Below are 24,870 nucleotides of genomic sequence, written 5' to 3' on the forward strand. Positions count from 1 at the left end.
TTAATCTTCACCAAAGCCCTAATATCTTATAATAATAAGGGGGAAAAAATTTGATTGATTTTGAATTTGTAAAATTCCATTTTTTCAACCATTTTGAGTAATGAGCGATTTTTTAAAAAGGTAGTGTACACAATCCCCCAAAAAGTAGCTTAAAACCATGATTTTTTTTTAAAATCCCAAACAAACAAGTGATTGCTCTGTTCTTTTGTTTCAACGAAAAAAATGGATGGACGAACAGACAGAAAGACAGCATACTACTTTGTATTAGAAGCGTGTATCACTGTATTTACACATAGTACAGAGAATTAATTAAATTATGTTAGAACATCAATACATCTCAGATGAGTCAACACATCATATCTCCACCAAATATCATCATATATATCAACCACGAGAATTGATATAGAATATATGTGGATATTATCACAGGGAATTGTCGTCAATATAGGTTGCTAACATGGACAACACTTATTAGTCAGTTCGTTCATACAGTATGAGAGGGGGGAATGAGGGAATGAGAGACTCTATAAGAGAACATGATAATTTGATGTAATATCAAAGAAATAATAAATCCATTACTACATGATACCTATATCGGACATTTTAAGTTAGTGTATTAGATCTTAAGATGGTGGTTATTTGGGGTAAAGGGTGTACTGTACAATAGGATTAGTTATTTTTATTTTTGTCCACAAACTTTGTCTAAAAAACTATTATACACTTTAATGATTAATTTATGTTAAAAATGTTACTTTGACTATAGTAAAGCTTTTAATATTTGCTTGAATTTCGAATATGAAAAAATGTAAATGAATAGATGTAGTTTCGTGATATTAAATTAGATATTAAAATATCATAAAAACCTTCTAATAATTTTTAAAACGCCCTAAATCAACCCAGGACCTCTTTGAAGGTTTTTTTTCATCATAATTAAGAACTCAATCGGTTCATTGGTTAGCGAGATCTTAAAGGAGAAACAAAAAAAACCTTACTATTTCAAAGGCTCGGTTTAACAAAACTGATATAAATTTTATGATTTTTATTTTAATATTCTTGAAAATTGAAATACAGTAGATATTAATTGGTTTTAAAACCATGCTAGAAATAACTTTTAACAAGGATGACAACATCCATAAAAGCGAAGCTCTGAAACGGTAAGACAAACGGACATTAACACTTGTATAGTGTCAGAACTGAATAATCAGAATATGATAAATGAATAAGAGTCAAAGCAAAATTGTGAGTAAATTTGTTGAAAAATTTCTTGATACAGAATAATGTTTATTGACACACTTACATTTTTAGGACTTGATTATAGAGTTGCTTTGCTTATGATATTGTACTTTGTTATCCTTGGATTCAGTATACCAAAATTCAGAACAATTGGATAATTAAAAAAGAAAAAAATCAACATGTTTAAAATGGACGTACAGACATTCTGGTAATGGTTATAGAATTGCTACGCTTTCTAAATCATACCTAATTACTACAGGAATCACATTGCAAAGTTTGAAATCGATAGGATAATTCTAACATGCCTAAATTAACGAAAAAAGCAATCCATCTCAGATGTACGGACGGACGGACCGACCCTAATTATAGAAAAACTTTAACAATATTACATATTTGAATATGATGTGAATGTCGTGTACAGTGATCTGTAGAGGACAACCAACAATATATGATCTTCAAATATACAGTGTGTCTTCCAAAAAAGCAAATTAAAAAAAACAATTCTCTAACAATGCATAAGAAGTTTGCAGCAATGCTTGCAGCAGTGCGACAGCTAGCACCATCCCAGTTGAGGAGTGAGATTCTACCCCATGTGAAAAAATAAACCCCCCCCCCCCGCCATCTGTCAAAATAAACCCCCCCCCCCCCGGCATCATGTGATTTGTACCCCATCTTAAATTTTGGTCCCTGTAATTTTCAATGTATAAAACAAAGCTTGGTGGTAATAAACTATGAGTTATAGGGGTAAAATATTACATATGGGGTAAGTATAAATAATATGGGGAACAAAAATCACACATGGAGGTCCAAAAATTAATATGGGGTCATTTTTTCATGATGGGGTAGCTTCAAGTGCTTATATCTGGAGAACTGTAAGAGATAGAGGCCTAGTTGCTTGACTGTGGTAACTCAGATTTACATAAGAAAGCACATGGGGTGTCAAAATTTGAGATGGGGTATTTTTTTCATGATGGGGTGTCAAAATTTGATATGGGGTATTTTTTTCATGATGGGGTAGGTTTGAGTGCTTATATCTGGTGAACCGTAAGAGATAGAGGCCTAGTTGCTTGACTGTGGTAACTCAGATTTAAATAAGGAAGCCATTTATGCACATGGGGGACCAAAATATGATATGGGGTATTTTTTTCATGATGGGGGTAGTTTCAAGTTCATATATCTTGAGAACCGTAAGAGATAGAGGCCTAGTTGCTTGACTGTGGTAACTCAGATTTACACAAGGAAGCCATTTATGCACATGGGGGACCAAAACATGATATGGGGTATTTTTTTCATGATGGGGGTAGTTTCAAGTGCTTATATCTTGAGAACCGTAAGAGATAGAGGCCTAGTTGCTTGACTGTGGTAACTCAGATTTACATAAGGAAGCCATTTGTGCACATGGGGGACCAAAACATGATATGGGGTATTTTTTTCATGATGGGGGTAGTTTCAAGTGCTTATATCTGGAGAACCGTAAGAGATAGAGGCCTAGTTGCTTGACTGTGGTAACTCAGATTTACATAAGGAAGCCATTTATGCACATGGGGGACCAAAATATGATATGGGGTATTTTTTTCATGATGGGGGTAGTTTCAAGTGCTTATATCTGGAGAACCGTAAGAGATAGAGGCCTAGTTGCTTGACTGTGGTAACTCAGATTTACATAAGGAAGCCATTTATGCACATGGGTGACCAAAATTTGATATGGGGTATTTTTTTCATGATGGGGGTACTTACAAGTGCTTATATCTGGAGAACCGTAAGAGATAGAGGCCTAGTTGCTTGACTGTGGTAACTCAGATTAAAGTAAAGAAGCCATTTATGCACATAGGGGTACATAAATTAATATGAGGGTCATTTTTCTATGATGGTGGGTAAAAATTGAATATAGGGGCCAATTTTCTATGATGGGGTTGGGGGTTGAAATTAGGTTAGGTTAGGTGAAGTTAGGTTAGGTTAGGTTAAAATGGGTTAGGTTAGGTTAATATGGGTTAGGTTAGGTTAAGATGGGTTAGGTTAGGTTAAAATGGGTTAGGTTAGGTTAAGTTTGTTAGGTTAGGTTAAGATGGGTTAGGTTAGATTAAAATGGGTTAGATTAGGTTTAGTTGGTTCATGTTAGTTTAAAATTGGTTAGGTTAGGTTAGGTTAAGTTAGGTTAGGGTCTCCTGCACAGGTTAGGTAATATTGAGGAGCCCTGCAAGGTTAGGGCCCCCGGGGGGGCCTAACCTTGCAGGGCTCCTCAATATTACCTAACCTAACTTAACCTAATTCCCTCTCAACCATAACAAATGGCCCCTATATTCAATTTTTACCCACCATCATGAAAAAAAAACCCCATCAAATTTTGGTACCCTATGTTCATGAAGGGATTAGGAAATATTGAGTAGCCTTGCAGAGTTAGGGTCTCCTGCACAGGTTAGGTAATATTGAGGAGCCCTGCAAGGTTAGGGCCCCCGGGGGGCCCTAACCTTGCAGGGCTCCTCAATATTACCTAACCTAACTTAACCTAATTCCCTCTCCACCATAACAAATGGCCCCTATTTTCAATCTTTACCCACCATCATGAAAAAAGAAACCCCCAACAAATTTTAGTACCCTATGTTCATTAATGGCTTCCTTATGTAAATCTGAGTTACCACAGTCAAGCAACTAGGCCTCTATCTCTTACCGTTCTCCAGATATAAGCACTTGAAACTACACCCATCATGAAAAAATACCCCATATCAAATTTTGGTCCCCCATGTACATAAATGACTTTCTTATGTAAATCTGAGTTACCACAGTCAAGCAACTAGGCCTCTATCTCTTACGGTTCTCCAGATATAAGCACTTGAAACTACCCCCATCATGAAAAAAATACCCCATATCATATTTTGGTCCCCCATGTGCATAAATGGCTTCCTTATGTAAATCTGAGTTACCACAGTCAAGCAACTAGGCCTCTATCTCTTACGGTTCTCCAGATATAAGCACTTGAAACTACCCCCATCATGAAAAAAATACCCCATATCATATTTTGGTCCCCCATGTGCATAAATGGCTTCCTTATGTAAATCTGAGTTACCACAGTCAAGCAACTAGGCCTCTATCTCTTACGGTTCTCCAGATATAAGCACTTGAAACTACCCCCATCATGAAAAAAATACCCCATATCATATTTTGGTCCCCCATGTGCATAAATGGCTTCCTTATGTAAATCTGAGTTACCACAGTCAAGCAACTAGGCCTCTATCTCTTACGGTTCTCCAGATATAAGCACTTGAAACTACCCCCATCATGAAAAAAATACCCCATATCATGTTTTGGTCCCCCATGTGCATAAATGGCTTCCTTATGTAAATCTGAGTTACCACAGTCAAGCAACTAGGCCTCTATCTCTTACGGTTCTCCAGATATAAGCACTTGAAACTACCCCCATCATGAAAAAATGACCCCATATTAATTTTTTGACCACCATGTGTAAGTTTTAACACCTTGCTTCAATTTTGATATCATAGCATTGTTTGCTACCCCATCTGTGTTTTTCAACCAATCATCATGTTTGTTGACATCCAGAAAAATGTATATTATGTAGTTCAATAATCTGCCACTAGATGTTCCTATTTCAAACAAACTATTGTTTTTTTTCTTCAATGGAGCCAAATTTTTATCTTAAAATATTAGGTAAAGTGAAGTATTAGAATATGTTGGTGTTTTAGTATAAAAAAAGTCTTAAAAGAGAAATAAAAAAAATAAATAGAGGCATTTTCAAATTTTATTCAAAATATAGGAAAATATAGAAGAGTGAAAGGCATAGCTTCACTACAGTGGAGTATGGTAGCTTATGCTACCCTAATATAAATTCTTTCGCGCGAGGCTCACCTTGCAAACCCCTCCAGACTCTCCCCTCCCCCCTACCTAGATTTTATTTCCCCTTCTGCCAATCATTCCCCCATCTGTCAAATCAGACCCCACCTTCCAATCCTGGCCCCATGTTCCTATTTAGACCCCATCCTTCATTTTTGTCCCCTGTTCAATAATTTATCCCTTCTCTGACATTATTTTGTTTCTCTTGGAGAGGTACAAAATATGAAGATGGGGATAAATTAACATGATGGGGACAAAATCATAAGATGGGGTAAAAATTTCATGATGCCGGGGGGGGGGGGGGTTTAATTTGATAGATGGCGGGGGGGGGGGGTTTATTTTTTCAGATGGGGTAGAATCTCACTCCTCAACTGGGAACTTGCCGCGACAGCTACCTGTAAGCCTCGGGGAAATTAACTTTTACAATTTTGAAAATCAGCTGGAAGTCTAAACCAGACTCACATATGGCAACCCTTTTTTTCAAATCATTCAATCGGGTTTTAATTTGATGCTTTGTTGTGGCTTATTAAGAGATTAATATTTATAACTATTTTTATTTTAATTTCCTAATTATTCCAAAGCTTTGTTTAGCCAATTTTAATAAACCTTAATATTTCTTTTATTTTATGTAATGATTTTTTACTAGCTTTTGAAACTTATGTCTGTCGTTGGTTTCAAATATCTTAGCGCACTTGTAAAGGTTTTATATATATTTTTTTTATTAATAATGTATTTCAAAGATTTTATAAAAATTCAATACACCATCTTTTGTTAAAAAAGATTTATACAAACATTTTTGTTGTACACCCTGTATGTATAAAACACTAAAGAATGCAATTGCACTGTGAGGTGCATTAGGATTGGTGTGGTTGGGCTATAAAAAACAAAACAAAAATAATAAAAATAATCTTCCTGTTCTACTCTCTTTTACCTTATTCCGTCTTAAAAATAATGTGTTACTCTTATTAAGTGAATTTTAAGTATCTTATTTATTTATTACACTTCCATAATCTAGGAGCTTTGTATTCGAAGGGGAATTTAAGAAAAATAGACTAAATTTAAATTTTAAAATTAATAGCCTGAAACCATCCCGTTAACTTTAGGTTTCTCTAAGATTGAAACCTTAATCCTAAACTAACCTTACTACTTATATACTTTATATTAATTAAACAGTACTACTAATAACTTGCCATTTTGAGACGGGCAACGTAGGGCCAGACCTTTAAAGTAGGTCTCAAGAAACTAAACTCTTAACTAGTTCAGACAACCAACCCTTTAATTGTACGACCTTTGTTCCATTACAATTACCTCGTAAGGGCGGGATTCTCCTTCGATTTAAGTGATCATCTAGAGAATCCAGAGCATCAACACCCATTCATATTAGGTTAAGTAAGATTCATCAGACAACCAACCCCTTGATTGCACGACCTTTGTCTGAGAAGTCCAAACTGTGCATGGTAGTGATTTATGACGCGGTGTCGGCCCGAGATTCGAACCTATCACCTCCCCGGCGACGAGCGGATGCTCTACGTGTTGAGACCTTTGTTTCATAGTCCTAACTCCTTGATTTTTTAAGTTTCCAACATTTGACTAAGCAGTAGCAGGTACAACGTTTAACTTATTGACGGATTTTTTGCCGATATTTGAACCCATAACCTTCCAAACGACATATTTTGCTACAGTCTGGGTTTTCTAGCCCCTTTCATTTAACCCCCTGACAGATATCTGTGCACGCCCCTGAATTGCACAAATACAAATGGAATCTTAAATACACATTCCACATACAACAAAAACAAAGGGAAAAAAAAAGAAAAATTTTAGAATAGAAAATTTGAAAATAAAAAAGCGAAGCACTGAAACGGTAGAACGAACGGACATGAACACTTATATAGTGTCAAAACTGAATAATCAGAATATAAATGTATAAGATTCGAAGCAAAATTGTAAGTAAATTTGTTGAAAAACTGCTTGATACAGGATAATGATTATGGACATACTTACATTTTTAGGACTTGATTATAGAGTTGCTTCGCTTATAATATTGTACTTTGTTGTCCCAGGAATCAGTATACCAAAAATCAGACCAATCGGATAATTAGGTTACATACAAATTTGTTGTTAAAAATGTAAAAAAAAAATCAACATGTTTAAAATGGACGTACGGACATTCTGGTAATGATTATAGAGATGCTACGCTTTCTAACATGTCTAAATTAACGAAAAAAGCTATCCGTGATGGACGGACGTACGGACAGACGGACGGACGGACGGACCGACCCTAATTATAGAAAAGCTTCGCTTTTAAAAACAAAGGGGAAGAAAATAAAGAAAAATTTTAGAATAGAAAATTTGAAAATTAAAAATTGTTAGTTGATAAAAAAGAAAAAAATGAGAGAATAGTTATTTCTTTCATCGTATTATAAACCGCTTTCCGCGGATATAGAATGTACAATTATAAGATTAAAACCAGTTTTTTTGCCCCGAGATGCCGAAGGCACGGGCTAAAAAACTGGTTTTAATCTTATGATTGTACATTTCTATATTTGTGGAAAGCGGTTTATAATACGATGCTAGACATAGTTTTTTTTGTATTTATGAGAACCGGTTTCTGATCACCGGATTCGAATGAATACGAGAAAAAATATTTAAATGCCAAAATTCCAGATTTAAATGATGATAAATGGATGCATTTTGTATTTTTGTTTTTATAGATATTATTATTTACAAATAGCTGAGTCATTGCCAATAAATATAAAAATATAAATTTGCTTATCTAGACATTGCATTAGATTATTTATTTTAGATTTAAGAACCAATTTAAAATTGCAAATAAATCATATCAATTCATAGAATATAAAAGATCTATTTTCTGTCCATTGGCCTTAATTAAGCAGATGTGGATTGTTGAAGCCTAAACAAATTTAGGATCGCTAAATCGGCGAGAGTCGCCAGATCACCAAAATTGTTTTGTAAAAAATCCTTCAAAATCAAACAAAAATTAAATAAAATCTTATTGCTATAATATTTCTATGAGTTTGAACACTTTTCTTTAGATTTATAGATACATTTGTACAAAATAGAATTTTGTCATCTAGCGATCCTAATTTTTAAAAAGAATCCAGCTCTGTACTACCCTTATTATATCATGTATGTTATAATTATTTTGGGGAGGGTACCAACACCCTTCCAAGAGAAATTGCCTCTAGAAAATTTGTTTTCTACTTTTTCTTTTTAAAACTAAAAATTGGTGAGAGTGGGTGTTGAATTCTACCTCCCTCCCCTTAAGTTCTCTAGGGGCATAGCTGCTAGTTATTTATAAAGTACTAAGACCCAAAAATATTTTAATTATAGGTTGAAATAAGAGTAAACACTAGAGGGAGACAGGGTAAATAACTGTATCTCCCCATCGCACTGTCCTTGTGCCCACTCTGAATTGGGTCATTAAAATCAACCAATGGTGAGGTGTGCATTAACACAGCCAAGTAGCAGAAAACAATTTGGAAGCATACGAATAAGGTCATTGAAAAAAAGAGTAAGGTAGTTATATGTATATATCTCTAAACTATAGATTTGTTGATTGAAATATTTTCTTACCTATTAGGAGTAGAAGTTGTTTTGGTATGTTGTTTCCTTGTAAATCTATCCGTTCTATTGTTCTAAAATAATTATACATAAATTACATTTTGTTATAGATTTAATAGTTATATAATTAATTAATTATATAGAGAGATTTGTGGTTGGGTAGATACATAAAAATATACAGATAAAAGGTTGCTGGTTTTGTAAGTAATCGATGTCAATTTTTAAAAGCAAAGCTTTTCTATAACTAGGTTCGGTTCGTAACGCAAAGGTCGAATAGTTAATTTATGAATGTTAGATTTCAAACTTTGCATGATGATTCCTGTATCAGTTAGATAAGACTAAGTTTTGACACTCTGCAAAACGTTGCTTGCCTGATTCCATAGCTTCACTTTTATGGATATGGTCAATCTTGTTTTTCTTTATATAATAATTGAATAATTTCATGGCTACTGAGTAAAACTAAAATTGTTGTTATCAATCAACAAAGAAAATATAAAGGTTAAGGCATATATTATCATCCATCTTACAGGTCAGCTCAATCTTAGTTTCCGATTTTGTACGTATCACCCTCATCCCATCTCAATATTTACTACTAGCTAAAAAAAGCTTCAAACTTCCACAAAAATCAAAATTTGAAAAATTAAAATTTTGAATGTATAATGTATAAATCGCTTATATCGCTTTTTCCTTTGACCGGAGAAGCTGAAAATAGCTTTTGCAATAGTTGGGTTATCTGTCGTACAACTTCGGAAATTTGGGAACAAATGGGTAATCAATTTTCAGTTGATCATCTTACATGTTTCAGGATAAACACAGAAGCACCTTTCTATACTGTACTATTAGTATTTACATCAGTATTTATTATTTTATCACATCATATTCATCTATATACTAAAGTAACAGGATGTCTATGTCTTTGTGTCAGTTTGTACCTAAGGTTCTGGGAAGGTTTTTATCTATTTTGGGAACACAGTAATAGTGTCTGACTGATTATGACATAACAAAAAAATTAGCCAATGAGAGGCCACTATAAATTTTACCATTTGTCAATAACGGCCTCTCATTGGCTATTTTTTTTGTTACGTCATAATCAGTCAGACACTATTACTGTGTTCCTATTTTGGGGAAGGGTAACACCCAAGAGAATTTGAAAAAAAGGACCCCCAACAAATTATTTAACTTCTTTTTTTAAACCTAAATTTTAAGTGAGGGATCGACTTTCCCCTCTCCCACCCCTCAAGTGTCAATAGAGGCCTCTAGAGGCGTAGCCTTTAGTTTATGAATAAAGAGAATAAAAAAGTAAATTCTATGTTGTCCAATTTTTAGACAGCCTGTTGGCGTATTTGTCTTTTTAGAAAAGCTATAGGCTTTTACTATGTCATAGATCATATACAAGCACGAAATAGAATGCAGCCTTTTGATATTATATTGTTAACAAAACACAATAAAATATTCTTCATAACTATTTTTATAATCTTACAACTATATAATATTTGATTTTCATATTTGAAAAATATCAAAATGGATAAAAAATTAAATGACAAAAAAGGGGTGTTGGCCCTTAATTTTAAATTTTAATTTAAGATAAAAATGAAAAAACAAATATTTTTGAAGGAGGGGTAAATTTTTTACCAAGGTGATTTTTCTTACAAGTAGGATGGATGTAACCTCACCTAAAATGGTTATAAACCTTACTAGGACAATTATGAAGCTTCTTTCTAGCGATTAGCAAAATTCTTCTCTACAGAAAGACAGACAATATGTTTTTTTTCATATAAGGATATACAGTTTATTATTCTTTGAAAGATTTAAAATAAAAGTTAAGTTTTCGCATTTTTCTTTACTGTAATATTGACAAACTTTTATATGCAATAGGGAAGTTGTAAAGTGATAAAAAAAAGACCCAATAACTCTAGAGTTGTGAAGTGATAAGAAGACTCAATAACTCTAGAGTTATAAAGTGATAAGAAGACTCAATAACTCTAGAGTTGTGAAGTGATAAGAAGACTCAATAACTCTAGAGTTATAAAGTGATAAGAAGACTCAATAACTCTAGAGTTGTAAAGTGATAAGAAGACTCAATAACTCTAGAGTTGTGAAGTGATAAGAAGACTCAATAACTCTAGAGTTATAAAGTGATAAGAAGACTCAATAACTCTAGAGTTGTAAAGTGATAAAAAGACTCAATAACTCTAGAGTTGTAAAGTGATAAGAAGACTCAATAACTCTAGAGTTGTAAGGTGATAAGAAGACTCAATAACTCTAGAGTTGTAAGGTGATAAGAAGACTCAATAACTCTAGAGTTGTAAAGTAATAAGAAGACTCAATACCTCTAGAGTTGTAAAGTGATAAGAAGACTCAATAACTCTAGAGTTGTAAAGTGATAAGAAGACTCAATAACTCTAGAGTTGTAAAGTGATAAGAAGACTCAATAACTCTAGAGTTGTAAAGTGATAAGAAGACTCAATAACTCTAGAGTTGTGAAGTGATAAGAAGACTCAATAACTCTAGAGTTATAAAGTGATAAGAAGACTCAATAACTCTAGAGTTGTAAAGTGATAAGAAGACTCAATAACTCTAGAGTTGTAAAGTGATAAGAAGACTCAATAACTCTAGAGTTGTAAGGTGATAAGAAGACTCAATAACTCTAGAGTTGTAAGGTGATAAGAAGACTCAATAACTCTAGAGTTGTAAAGTGATAAGAAGACTCAATACCTCTAGAGTTGTAAAGTGATAAGAAGACTCAATAACTCTAGAGTTGTAAAGTGATAAGAAGACTCAATAACTCTAGAGTTGTAAAGTGATAAGAAGACTCAATAACTCTAGAGTTATAAAGTGATAAGAAGACTCAATAACTCTAGAGTTGTAAAGTGATAAGAAGACTCAATAACTCTAGAGTTGTAAAGTGATAAGAAGACTTAATAACTCTAGAGTTGTAAGGTGATAAGAAGACTCAATAACTCTAGAGTTGTAAAGTGATAAGAAGACTCAATAACTCTAGAGTTGTAAGGTGATAAGAAGACTCAATAACTCTAGAGTTGTAAAGTGATAAGAAGACTTAATAACTCTAGAGTTGTGAAGTGATAGAAAAAAAATCAATAACTCTAGAGTTGTGAAGTGATAAAAAAAGACTCAATAACTCTAGAGTTGTAAAGTGATAGAAAAAAATACTTAATAACTCTAGAGTTGTGTAGTGATAGAAAAAAAAATCAATAACTCTAGAGTTGTGAAGTGATTAAAAAAAGGCTCAATAACTCTAGAGTTGTGAAGTTATAGAAAAAAGACTCAATAACTCTAGAGTTGTGAAGTTATAGAAAAAAGACTCAATAATTCTAGAGTTGTGAAGTGATAGAAAAAAAGACTCAATAACTCTAGAGTTGTGACGTGATAGAAAAACTAAAGACTCAATAACTCTAGAGTTGTGAAGTGATAGACAAAATTAAAGACTCTATAACTCTAGAGTTGTGAAGTGATAGAAAAAACTAAAGACTCAATAACTCTAGAGTTGTGAAGTTATAGAAAAAGCTAAAGACTCAATAACTCTAGAGTTGTGAAGTGATAGAAAAAAAAACTCCAGAGATTAAAAGAAAATACTAGTACTAAGAATTGTAGCTTTGAAAAACAAAAAAAAACGTTGTTTTGATAATTAGAACAGACTAACCCCCCATTTTAAAGATATCTATAAAAAGTAGAAAAATGCCTGTCTATGTGTCTTTCTGTATTGAAAAAGCTACCTGACCTATATGGTTTTCCTTTACAACTTAGATTCTTATTGGTTTGTTGAAGGTAGGGTACCATCGCCAAGATAAATCGCCCCTAGAAACCCCCCCACAATTTTTTAAAAACTTTTTTTTAAACTTGTATTAAAAGCGGGGTGAAGGGTTTGACTGCCCTCCCCCCCCCCCCCACCCTCAAGTGCCTCGTATGGCCTCGATGAAAATATCTCTATTGCCGCAATATAGAGACGTATAAAAATATTGAATGACAAATGTCAAAATGCAGCAACTTGTAAAACTACAAAAATAACAAATTACAAAGTCTTCCCGTCCGTCTGGATGAAGTTTAAGATTTCGCTAACCGCAGGTCCGATTGGACTATTTTTCTTTCTTAGTTAGAAAAATTTCTTGCGAAAAAAAACCTAATGCTCCTTTGGACATATTTGTCCTGTCTCTGTCGATATGTTATTTTATGTTATTTAGCAGCTGGCTAAAATAACATCAATCCCATTTACTCCACCCTTTCCCCTCCTACTGTATAAACGAACTGACCAATAAATAAGCTTCCTATAGCAAGCTAATGTGACCACAAATTTTCCTCTGTCAATATATCCATGTTTATACTAAATTCATGAATTCCAGTCTCCAATTGAAAAAATGGTCCAAAAACCCATCATTAGTAAACAAGACCTATATTTATTTTTGATTGACCCACAAGAATATTTATAGAGTAGCCATAGCATATAAAAACAAAACAGAATGCAATAACAAAAAATATTGCAGTAATATTCTTTTCAAATAAATAAATTGACTTCTGCACTTTTCATGTTTTTAATTATTGTAAAACAAGAATAGTTTTATCCATAAATAATGCAGCAATTAAAAATCAACAAATTAGACGATTCATACACGAAAATCTATTTATATTTGGTAATGGTAAAGAATATCTAAGAAAGAGAAATATAATTTTCATTGTGAAATAAAAACCTATTTAAAGTACTTTAAGAATATGCATATATATTTGCATGAGTTTTCTTGAATTACATTTACCGTATTCAAGTATAAATATTCGTATGCAACCACCATTATGATCATAATATCTTAGTAATGGTCAATAAAATGTTGAAAAAAGGTATTTTATTATGAATCTAAGAATTGAATAAACTATTTGCTTTTTTAATAAAAGTTATCAAAGTTATGAACTTAAATAGCATGGCATATGTATAATTAACTGCTAAACAGTCTTTTCAAAAGCGAAACTTTTCTATAATTAGAATCTGTCCTTTACGGATAGCTTTAATCGTTAATTTAGACATGTTAGATTTGTCCTATCGATTTCTAATTTATCATTGTGATTCCTGTATTCCTGTATATTCCTATATCACGCTTGGTTTTTTATTAAATGAATAAGTTAGGGTACAATGTTTGGCACTTTCGATATAAGTAAATGATAATAAAAAACCCATAGAATGCGATAATAACTTCAGAAAAATCGAAGAAAATAGTTTTAATACTTAATTAACGTTTTTAAGTTTTTCTTCAAAAAGTTTAGATAAGATGCCTTTAAAAGTCGTCTATGATTTTGTCAGGGATAAAAATGTAACTTTAAAATAAGAATTACAACATATTTTTTCAATTAGTACAAAGTAAAATTTTGAACATTTTATTGATCAGTATATTTTTTAAAATGTGAAGTAGAAACCTGAATATTTTATCATGAAAATTGTGTTATGATTTGATTGTCTGCTAGATTACAAGAAAAAAGATACTGACAGTACTTGTTGGTTCTTTAAAAATAATTAGGTAGATTACTTTCAGAACCCCTCTTTTTGCAACGTTATTTCAATAGAACAGAGCCGTAGTCTTAGTGTACTCAATATCTAGACAGCCAACCATTGTTTTAGAATTGTTCAATTTTTTTAACTTCTGATAAAAACAGAATTAATGGTATTTTTGTAAATATTATACCTCCAAGAAATGGCTATACTTCCCAGTCATATGTTGTGTGATATTTAAGAGGAATTATTTTGATATAATGTCATTAAAATATTCGTTAAAAAAAGTGCTATTCTAGCTTATACTTTACATTTTAATGTGTATGATAATTCAAATAAAAGATAATGAAGATTTATATTATATTTAATTGTTATAATTATAAAGAAAAACCTGGAAACAGTAAAAAACTGACTTTATTTTATTGACGTAGGGAAAATTTTGTCAAATATTTGAATAAAAAAACACTATAAAACAAAATAAATTATTTTTAATATAGTCACAAAAAGGCTTAATGAGTTTAGGAAATATTTCATTCACTAATCATGTCATTTAAACTCTATTACACAGAATACATTGTAAAAAGATGTTCTCGTTTTAATTTTAAGTAATTTAAAATGCATTTTAATACCTTTTAATGATTTATTTTTTGAAACATCTTTTTATAAAATGTTATTGATTTTTGAAGTTATATGTTAAAATGTTTTTAAATTTTGTTAACATTTTGTTTTAAATGTAGAAAATTGGTAATTCTAAACATTCAAAAAATGATTTTATTAAATTTTCATCACTTAAATTGCATGTTTGATGAAATTTTCAACTGATAATTCAAGAAAAATCGTTTAAGTTTTATTATATTTTACTTTGAAATGTTAAAAAAATATAATTATTGTCAAAAATGTGGAAGTTATACTTTCCTCAAAAAAAGACCTAAAACATGCAAATTAACACGTGTAATGAGATTTTTTTTCTTTCAGGTTTAATTTTAAGTAATTATTGATATTTTTTGTAAAAAGGATTTTATATAAAAAGTTTTAAAACTCGAGTTATGTAGTGGTTCTAAAAAAGGTTGCGAATTTATGCAATTTTCTTGCAAAAAAATTTTTCTAGGATTTTAAAAATAGCAAAGGGTGTTATTAGACGTACTTACAGATACAATTGCAAAGTCATTTTGGCCAAACACTAAAATAAAGTTTTGACATCTGAGGGTCCAACCGTGTATAGGTACGATTTAGAAACCGTAGCAACTGTATAATCGTTACAACAATGTCTGTTAGTCCACTTAACCCTTACAGATCGGGCCCCAATTCCCACCTTAATAGATCGGGGGGGGGGGGGGGGGGGCTCTTTGAGCCCCCCCCTCTATCTCGGCTCCTGGTACAGATAAAGACGTAAAATTTTTTTCTGGTGGTTCATGTGTATTTTTAGAGAAAATTACTTTTTCTAGTCATAGCAGTCAGACCGCTCCTTAGCCGCTTTTTAGCGGCCAGCCGCTAAATTTTAAAACAGCTGTAGAGCGGCCAATTTTGCAGCTAGGATGACCAAATTTTAGGACGAACTTTTATTTTTCATAACAAAAAAATTACTTTTTATGATCATCGCCGAAAAACGGCAAATAACGGAAACCGCCCTTTTTGGCGGTTACGGCGGTAAAACGGCGGTTGGCGGCGCAAATTAATATTTGTATCTGTTTATCATTGCTCAAGGATTTACCAAAAAAAATTATAGGTCTCTAGCTGTAATAGAAGCCACGATATTCATGATATATGTCTGTAGTAAAAGCCGGACAAAAATCGGTCATAAAGTCGGTCAGGGAGCGGTCAAACGGTCATAACACCACTTTTCGCAGATGGTCATTGATATCTAAGTATTCACTAAAAAAAATTTAGGTTTCTACCTTATACACAAAAGTCATAATGTAGAAATTAAGATTTATTTAGAATTTTTTCTAATTTTTTTTGCTACCCAACCGACTTTGACCGGACACCACGACCGACACAGACCAGATATCCTAATAAAATCAACTCTTGCCGACGTATAATTACTAAACTTAAAAAGTCATGAAGTTACAGCTCTCCATCTTACCTACAAAAAAAATGAGATTGAAAAAACTAGAGGGGGGGGGCTCTTTGAGCCCCCCACCCCCCCGATCTGTAAGGGTTAAACCATGTTGACAACACTAATTAATGTGATATAATTATCTTATTCACCTGCTTTTTGTATACTGATTTCTCGGACAACTAAGAACAATGTTATAAGCGAAAAACATAAATAATAAAGTCCTAAAAACATAAGTTTGCCGTTCAGCAGTATCATGTATTTCACCAGTTTTGCAACAAATTAACTTATAATTTTATTTTTTCTATTGTTTCCGAGCTTCGCTTTTATTGATGTTGTCATCCTTTTTTGCAATAAGCCCAAGAGTTGCTACTTTTTTGAAAGGTATATCAAAGTCATACCATGGGGTATCTAAGCTGAAAAAAACTAGCTGTAGAAAAAAGTTTTATATTTACAAGGACATTGAATAAAGTTTATTGCATAGCAATACAGGATGAGGATATAGTTAAAAGTAAGCTTATACGAAACAGCAAAGTTTAATAACTATAAAATTGCTATGCTTTGCAATAATATGATGTCAGCTTGTATGTTTATCATATAAAGTAGTAGGGTTTTTCATCATATGCTAAAGATTTCAAGAACTACTGAACTGATTAAGTTCTCCTCCTCAGGGCAGCTTCAAATGTGTCCGGGGTGGTTTTAGCCTATTTTTTTATTTTAGCCTAGGGTTTTAGCCTATAAACCTTCCCGGGACATATGAGAAGCTACCCTGTTAAGGAGATACCGATTGGTTCATTGGTTAGCGAGATCCTTTATTACAAACAGACAAACATCCTGTTACTTTATTGTAAGGATTTATCAAAGGGATTATGTGTTCGAACGGGCCCTTTGAGGAACACCATCTCCAGCTTTTCATATATACAATCAATTAATTAGTGGTTAATAAATTTTAGCTTGTTTTTTTTCTTTTTTAGAGATTCATATTGTGTATAGTTATGGTTTGCTTGACTGTATGCCGTTTATGAAATTACGAATTTGGTAGCGTTGTCAACTTATCTTTTATTTAACATTTCTAGAATTATAATGACTGCATTCTTAAAAGAAGTAAATAATGACTGTAATCTTAAAAATGAATTTAGGACTTTGTTTAGGTTGTACTTAATAACAGACAAAACTATGTACAGATTTGATCGCATAGGTCATAGGAATCTTCATTGAAATTTTAGCTTTATATCCTCAATAGAAGCTGAAAAATCATGTTTCACCTTAACCGTACAGACGTTCAAAGTTAGTTAGAGAGAAGCAACTCTACAAAAAAAAACTTGAGATAGTATTCTTTTAGGTGAGACAATTTTTAAAAAAATAACTTGTCATCCCCGCAACAGAGAACTAAACTGCAATTCAGCCTGAGCTTAGATATGCAAAAATGTTTTACAAATGCTTTGCATTGCAAGGGCGTACAAAGACCTAAAATAAAAAGGAGTCTTTTAGGTTTGCAAGTATGTCTATTTTTGTCAGGAATCTTTTGAAGGATTTTCGGAAATGAATCTTTTAACCCTTACAGATCGGGGTGGGGGGGGGGGGGGAGGCTCCAATCTAATTTTTTTGTAGGTAAGATGGAGAGCTGTGACTTCATGACTTTTTAAGTTTAGTAATTATACGTCGGCAAGAGTTGATTTTGTTAGGATATATGTTCTGTGTCGTTCGTGGTGTCCGGTCAAAGTCGGTTGGGTAGCACCAAAATTAGAAAAATATTCTAAATAAATCTTAATTTTTACATTATGACTTTTGTGTATAAGGTAGAAACTAAACATTTTTTTGGTGAATACTTAGATATCAATGACCTTATGAGAAAAGTGGTTTTTATGACCGCTTGACCGCTCCCTGACTGACTTTATGAATATCTTTGTATATCAACCAATCGCATCGGAAATATTAACACTGCCAAGTCACTACAATAAAAAAACAGAAAGCAATATGCTAGCAGACGAATTTGGATCCATGTTCGTTTTCTGGATTATACATCCCTACTTACAAATTAATTGAATTGCCCCGAGCCACTTGTATTAGACACTAAAGACTGGAAAAGTTTTATTTGTGTATTAATCTTGGTCAACAAACATTAGTTTTTATGGGTACCAGTAACTCTCAGGGCTGGAAGGGGACATTGAGCATTTTATTATACTAGTCACCAAAGTTTGATTGTAACTTTTATTTATTTCTTGGCTATACAACTTTGGGGGCTTTTATTGAATTTTGGTTGGTTGGTTCAATAAGTTGAGTGTCCAAACGTTTAAACAACAATATGTAATCAACAGAAGGGGTATCAACACTATAGATCCCTGAAAGCTTAATAAGTTTTCTCCAAAACAGTAATTTTTTTAAATAAAAAATGTATTTTGTTCTTAAAATTAAAACCACAACTTTTTTAAATGCTTGCAATTATAAAATTATATAACAATTAAGTAGCTAAAAAGTTTTTATTATTAGTTTAGTAATAAGCTAGAATTATTTAGCATGTGGTTTGTGGGAACATTGACATTTTTTTGCTTATAATGTCTAACAGTATATAATATATATCAATTGTGATTGGGAATAAATTTTTATGGAATCGTCCCACAGCTAATAATTAGTTTTTTATTTTCCTATGACCTCGCTAAACGCTGAACCGAAATAGACCCTTTTTACAATGTAGCTTCTCATAGGTCATAGGAAGGTTTATAACTATTATAGAGATATTTTTACTTTTTCTTTTTAAAACTCAAATAAAAAAAGTGGGATCTAATTCAACCCTTCAAGTACCCCTAGAGATCTCTAGGGGCGTAGCCGATCGTGAATAATGAAACAATGATTTCATTTTAATAAGGTGAAGTTACTAGGTTTCAATTTTGCATTCTATGCTTTGATTAGTCTAATTAACCTTGATTTTTTTTATTTACTAACATTCAATATCGATTTAATAAATTATTAAATCTACAAAAAAAAATAATTCATGGTTTGATTGACTGCAATATATACTTACAAAAATTCAGGGAGGGAGGAGACATTGGGTATTTTATTACTCTAGTTCTTGAAATTTTATTAAAACGTTTTCTAATTCGTTGATTTATAATTTTTTTAGGAGGGTATAAAAATTTTCTTAAAAAACTAAAAAAAAATAAGATGATAATACCGGTAATTTTGTGTATCATCATTGGGGATACAAATTAATTTATTTGCTATTGTCTTATCCATTTAACTCCCTGCAAATATTAGTTTTCCTTTATTAATAATTAACAATGTTGTTAACTTAACTATAAATTAAGTTTTAAATTTCAGTTTTATAAGTAATTTTTTGTTTTTTTTACTGAAGCATTTTAAATTTCTTCTTAAAGTTTCAAACAAGTTTCTTAATTCGGTACTTAAGTAAAAAAGTAATCGAGATTCCCTACATTGCAAAATATTTCATAAATGTTTTAAAACACTCCATATTAGTCTAATATAATGATCTTTAAAGAAAGATCGAAATTTGTAAATTTTATTTAATTAAGAGGAACAGAATTGTTAAAAATGACTTTAAACTCTTTTCTTTGATATATTTAAATGAATATATATTTTATCCTTATAATAAAGTAACAGGATGTCTCTTTGTTTGTTTGTCTGTCTGTTTGTCTGTACTAAAGGATCTCGTTAACCGCTAACCGCTGAACCTATCGGGTCCTCCTTTGCAAGGTAGCTTCTCATAGGTCCCGGGAAATCTAATAACTATATAATATAAAAATATTCTCGCTTTTCATAAAATCGTGAACGCAACATAGACAACTATTTCTCAAAATAGATAATTGGATTAAAAAAAAACATTTAAAGTGACATTAGAGGCTTCTGGGGGCGAAGCCGCTATTATATAAATAAAATCTTACCTATTGACAGCTAACAAGTCTAGCACAGCATTTCCCCCAGAAACACCAATATTATTCCAACTTAAATCTAAATAAATAATCACGATAAAAAACAGATTAGATTATAAAATGAACTTAAATAACTAAAAAACTAAGGCTCAGTATTAAAAGTACCATGATTCTTTTACTAAAAAAAATCATCAAATGTCAAGAGCAGCTTTTTATATTGAAATTATTTCAAATAAAAATCTAAAGGCTATACACACAAGTTTAGTAATGTAAGGGTAAAGTTTTAAGGTATCTTAAGTGATACTTTTCATAGCAATTAACCTACAAACAAACATCATGTAAAATAAGCTTTTCTATCCTTATACTAAAGTAACAGGATGTTTGTTTGTTTGTGTGTCTGTACCAAAGGATCTCGCTAACCGCTGAACCGATCGGTTTCTCCTTAACAGGGTAGATTCTCATGGGTTCTGGGAAGGTTTATAACTATTTTGGGGGAGGGTACAACCACCCTCCCAAGAGAAGTAACGTAGAGACTTTAACAAATAAAAACATCTAAAGTGCCACTAGAGGCTTTAGGGGCGTAGCCGCTAGTCCGATAATATAAAGTAATAATATATTTTTTTGTCTGTAGCAAAGAATCTCGCTAACCGCTAATAAGTCTGGGCAATTTGTATAGTTTTAGGCTATTTTTCTGACCTTCGAACGTATAGCCCTTAGAAGCTAGAGGCGCAGCCGCTAGTACAATAAAAGCATTTATCATAATATGACAAAGTTTTGTAAGATAAGTGAATAATTGCAGGGATGTAGAGGGATAAGACAATACTTTTAATGTACACCCCAAATGATAATACACAAAATTATTATTGTTACCATTGTTAAGCCAACGAATAAGAAAATGTTATTATAAATCTTTGCAATTAGTGCAATTAACTGCCAAATTTTCTCTCCTTCCCTGGAAAAATTGTATTTATTCTTATTGTCATATTAAAAGATGTTTAGAATTAGATGTTTAATAAATAAAATAACCAGGCGCAAAACAAAAATAGCCTAGGGCTTTAAAAATTAGTTTTTAATTTTCAATAGCAAAAGCACATAAAATTGGAGAATTTAATTAAACTGTTAGCTAGTATTTTTTGAGTAAATGTTCGTTGATAAAGGGGTCAAAATGTAATGATCCAGGTCCACCTCTATTTTATAACTTTATTGCCATATCATCTCTGAATACAGGGTAAATATTTGCTTTAACAATTAATAGCAACACACATATATTTGCCACGGAGGGAGAGAACATTGGACCAAAGTTTTTATATCAAGTACTCCTATTTGTTGGTTAAGTTTATTAAATATTTATTGGTTGGTGCAAAATAGAAGTGTCAAAATTTTTACAAATAATTTTAAAAGAATAGTTTTGTTTATACTCATAAATTTCTTGTTCGTTGTCTTATCCTTTAAGATCCCTGATATTTGCTATGATAAAAAGTATTTATGAAGGGAGGAAGGGGACATTAGACTGTAAATTACACTGGTACCCAAAGTTTTAAAACAACGTTATCTTAATTCTTGCCTTAAAAACTTCAGATAGTTTTGTTAAATTTTGGTTAAAAGTTATCTATCTATCTATCTATCTATCTATCTATCTATCTATCTATCTATCTATCTATCTATCTATCTATCTATCTATCCATCTATCTATCTATCTATCTATCTATCTATCTATCTATCTATCTATCTATCTATCTATCTATCTATCTATCTATCTATCTATCTATCTATCTATCTATCTATCTATCTATCTATCTATCTATCTATCTATCTATCTATCTATCTATCTATCTATCTATCTATCTATCTATCTATCTATCTATCTATCTATCTATCTATCTATCTATCTATCTATCTATCTATCTATCTATCTATCTATCTATCTATCTATCTATCTATCTATCTATCTATCTATCTATCTATCTATCTATCTATCTATCTATCTATCTATCTATCTATCTATCTATCTATCTATCTATCTATCTATCTATCTATCTATCTATCTATCTATCTATCTATCTATCTATCTATCTATCTATCTATCTATCTATCTATCTATCTATCTATCTATCTATCTATCTATCTATCTATCTATCTATCTATCTATCTATCTATCTATCTATCTATCTATCTATCTACTATCTATCTATCTATCTATCTATCTATCTATCTATATATCTTTATATCTATATATCTATCTATCTATCTATCTATCTATCTATCTATCTATCTATATATATATCTATCTATATATCTATTTATCTATCTATCAATCTATCTATCTATTTATCTATCTATCTATCTATCTGTCTATGATTACAGAGCTGCAATGTTACTAATCTAATAATCAAATATTGTTTTTTCCTTCTTCAGTATTCCTATAAAAATACAATATTTTCAAACAAACTCTAAATATTAAACTACGGGATGAGGCCCTAACACCTTGGGGATCTATATTCAAAGGTTAGAGAGTGGCTAGAAAAATAGCTTAAAACCGTTTTAATGTGAAAATAAAAAAGACTAAAATAATAACCTATGTGAAACGTACCTAAAATAGAAAACTCAATCGATTCATTTGTTGTTGGAATGTTATGCTTCAGACAATAAACCCTTACTACTTTACATATTTGGACTAGCTAGATGTATATTAGTCTAGTAAGATTTCATGAACTGATGAATTAAATTATAATCATCTTTAGTAAAGTTTGGTACTTTTATACTTTATTTTAGGATTGTTATTTGAGTTTAGAGTTTGAGAAAAATAATAAATAGAGATATACAATTTAAAGATAAAGGATACTTTTTTTTTAAATGGATGTAGGCAATAGTAATAAAAACATGAACAAGTTGTATCCTAGCTATTATGCAAAGTAGTAAGGTTTTTTGTCTGTACAATATGATTTCGATTTTTACTAAATTCGTAAGTTCTTTGTTTTAGTGAGGCTTCATATAGTTTCAAGAAAGGTTTTAGGCCATTTTAGCTTTATTTAAGTGTAGGTATGATTATTTTTATGGCCTACACTCTTCCTTCGGAAACAAAGCCCCTAGATGATAGCTACTCACCCGCAAGTACATTTTTATAAAACAATGATTTCTTGTAAGAAGTATTATAGATTGGAAGAAATCATCATTACAAAATGAAATCAATATTTTGTTGAACACAGTAATAGTGTCTGACTGATTATGACGTAACAAAAAAAAATTAGCCAATGAGAGGCCGTTATTGACCAATGGTAAAATTTATAGTGGCCTCTCATTGGTTAATTTGTTTTGTTACGTCATAATCAGTCAGACACTATTACTGTGTTCTATTTTGTTTATATTTGCTATAAAGGCTAAAAAGATTTGCTATATTTTTGTTACTTTGTATTAACACTATTCTGTTTTACTTTCTTCATGTTTTTTATTGTTTATTACCAACAACATACTATCTTGCAGACAAAAATAAACATACAGTTTTATAAGGGCGTCTGTTTTGGTAAAGTAAAGGGCGTTGCTTCAAAAGACCAACACCTACAAAGACCAACTAGGCGTTGCTACAAAAGACCAACACCTACAAAAGACCAACTAGGCGTTGCTACAAAAGAACAACACCTACAAAAGACCAACTCTACAAAAGACCAACACCTACAAAAGACCAACTCTACAAAAGACCAACACCTACAAAAGACCAACATTAAAAAATCGTAATGTTAGAAGGTCAAGGCCGCAGGTAGGTGTTTGTCTTTTGTAGAGTTGGTCTTTTGTAGGCGTTGGTCTTTTGTAGAGTTGGTCTTTTGGAGGTGTTGGTCTTTTGTAGAGTTGGTCTTTTGTAGCAACGCCAAGTAAAGCATAAATAGTAAAGCTCATACATAAAATAATTCAGATTATTACAAAAACTTTATGTTTTAATCATACATATCTTACATATATTTTTTAGATTGAAACATTTGTCACCCATTTTTAACATAAAAGTAAAAGGATCTCGGTAACTGCTGGACAGATATGGTTCTCCTTTACTGTGAAGCTTATCATAGGTCTTTGGAAGCTTTTTAACTATTTATTAACTATTAGAACAATAAACCCTGTAGATTTAGAATAAAACAAAATTTCTTGTTTTACTTTTTCTTTTTAAAAAAACTAATATGTTAAGGGTAGGGTCAATTTCACTCCTCTACCCTCAATTACCTAACAGAGGCCTCTAGGGGCTTAGCCACCACTAGTTATGTTTTCTTTCCTTTTAATATCTGTCCTATGCATGGTTATCTAAATGACAGTTTAACATTAGCAAAGCGTTTGATAAAAAACTAATCGAAAAATTGGAAAAAAGAAAAAAAACTATGTATTTCTAAAGATTCATGTAGAATTTAAAAAAAATTTACTTTCTACATGCAACAATTTCTGCAACGATCCATTTGAAAATTAATGGGGTGGGTCAACTTTTAGAATCCCCCACCTCAAGTAAAATTTAAGGCCTCTATGGGCGAAGCCGCTAGTTAATAATAAAGTAATTTGTAAATTACTGTATGATGTATCTTTAAAGAATATACAAATTATTGAAAATAACCCCAACCTACAGATAGACTTCTAATGCTTTTAGCTTGAAGTGCAGATTCGCTACTGAAGGAAGTTCTAGCTAATTTTGTGTGAGATTTTATTTGAAAATAAATTTATTAGTGAGAGTCTAGACCAACCCAGGGATCGAAAGAGATAAGACAATAGCTGATAAATTGATGTACATCTCCAATGATGAT

At 31.7% G+C, this 24,870-nt stretch overlaps 2 protein-coding genes across 2 annotated transcripts in view; one reads left to right on the forward strand and one right to left on the reverse strand.

Moving 5' to 3' along the window:
* LOC145330399 (uncharacterized) overlaps positions 1-24,870 on the reverse strand; it is a 123,269-nt gene that overhangs the window by 55,317 nt on the left and 43,082 nt on the right. Inside the window, exons 8-9 of the mRNA XM_080175037.1 lie at positions 20,108-20,174; positions 8,674-8,735 (exon numbers count right to left, since the gene is read on the reverse strand). Of these exons, the coding sequence (XP_080031163.1) occupies positions 8,674-8,735; positions 20,108-20,174 (129 nt within the window). The remainder of the gene's footprint in view (positions 1-8,673; positions 8,736-20,107; positions 20,175-24,870) is intronic.
* Positions 1-24,870, forward strand: part of LOC145329247 (mitochondrial glycine transporter A-like) — a 402,442-nt gene that overhangs the window by 14,501 nt on the left and 363,071 nt on the right. The gene's annotated exons all lie outside the window — the stretch shown is intronic.

This window comes from Acartia tonsa, chromosome 10, assembly GCF_053477335.1.
Source record: "Acartia tonsa isolate MP-2025a chromosome 10, ASM5347733v1, whole genome shotgun sequence".
In the NCBI taxonomy this organism is placed as follows: domain Eukaryota; kingdom Metazoa; phylum Arthropoda; class Copepoda; order Calanoida; family Acartiidae; genus Acartia; species Acartia tonsa.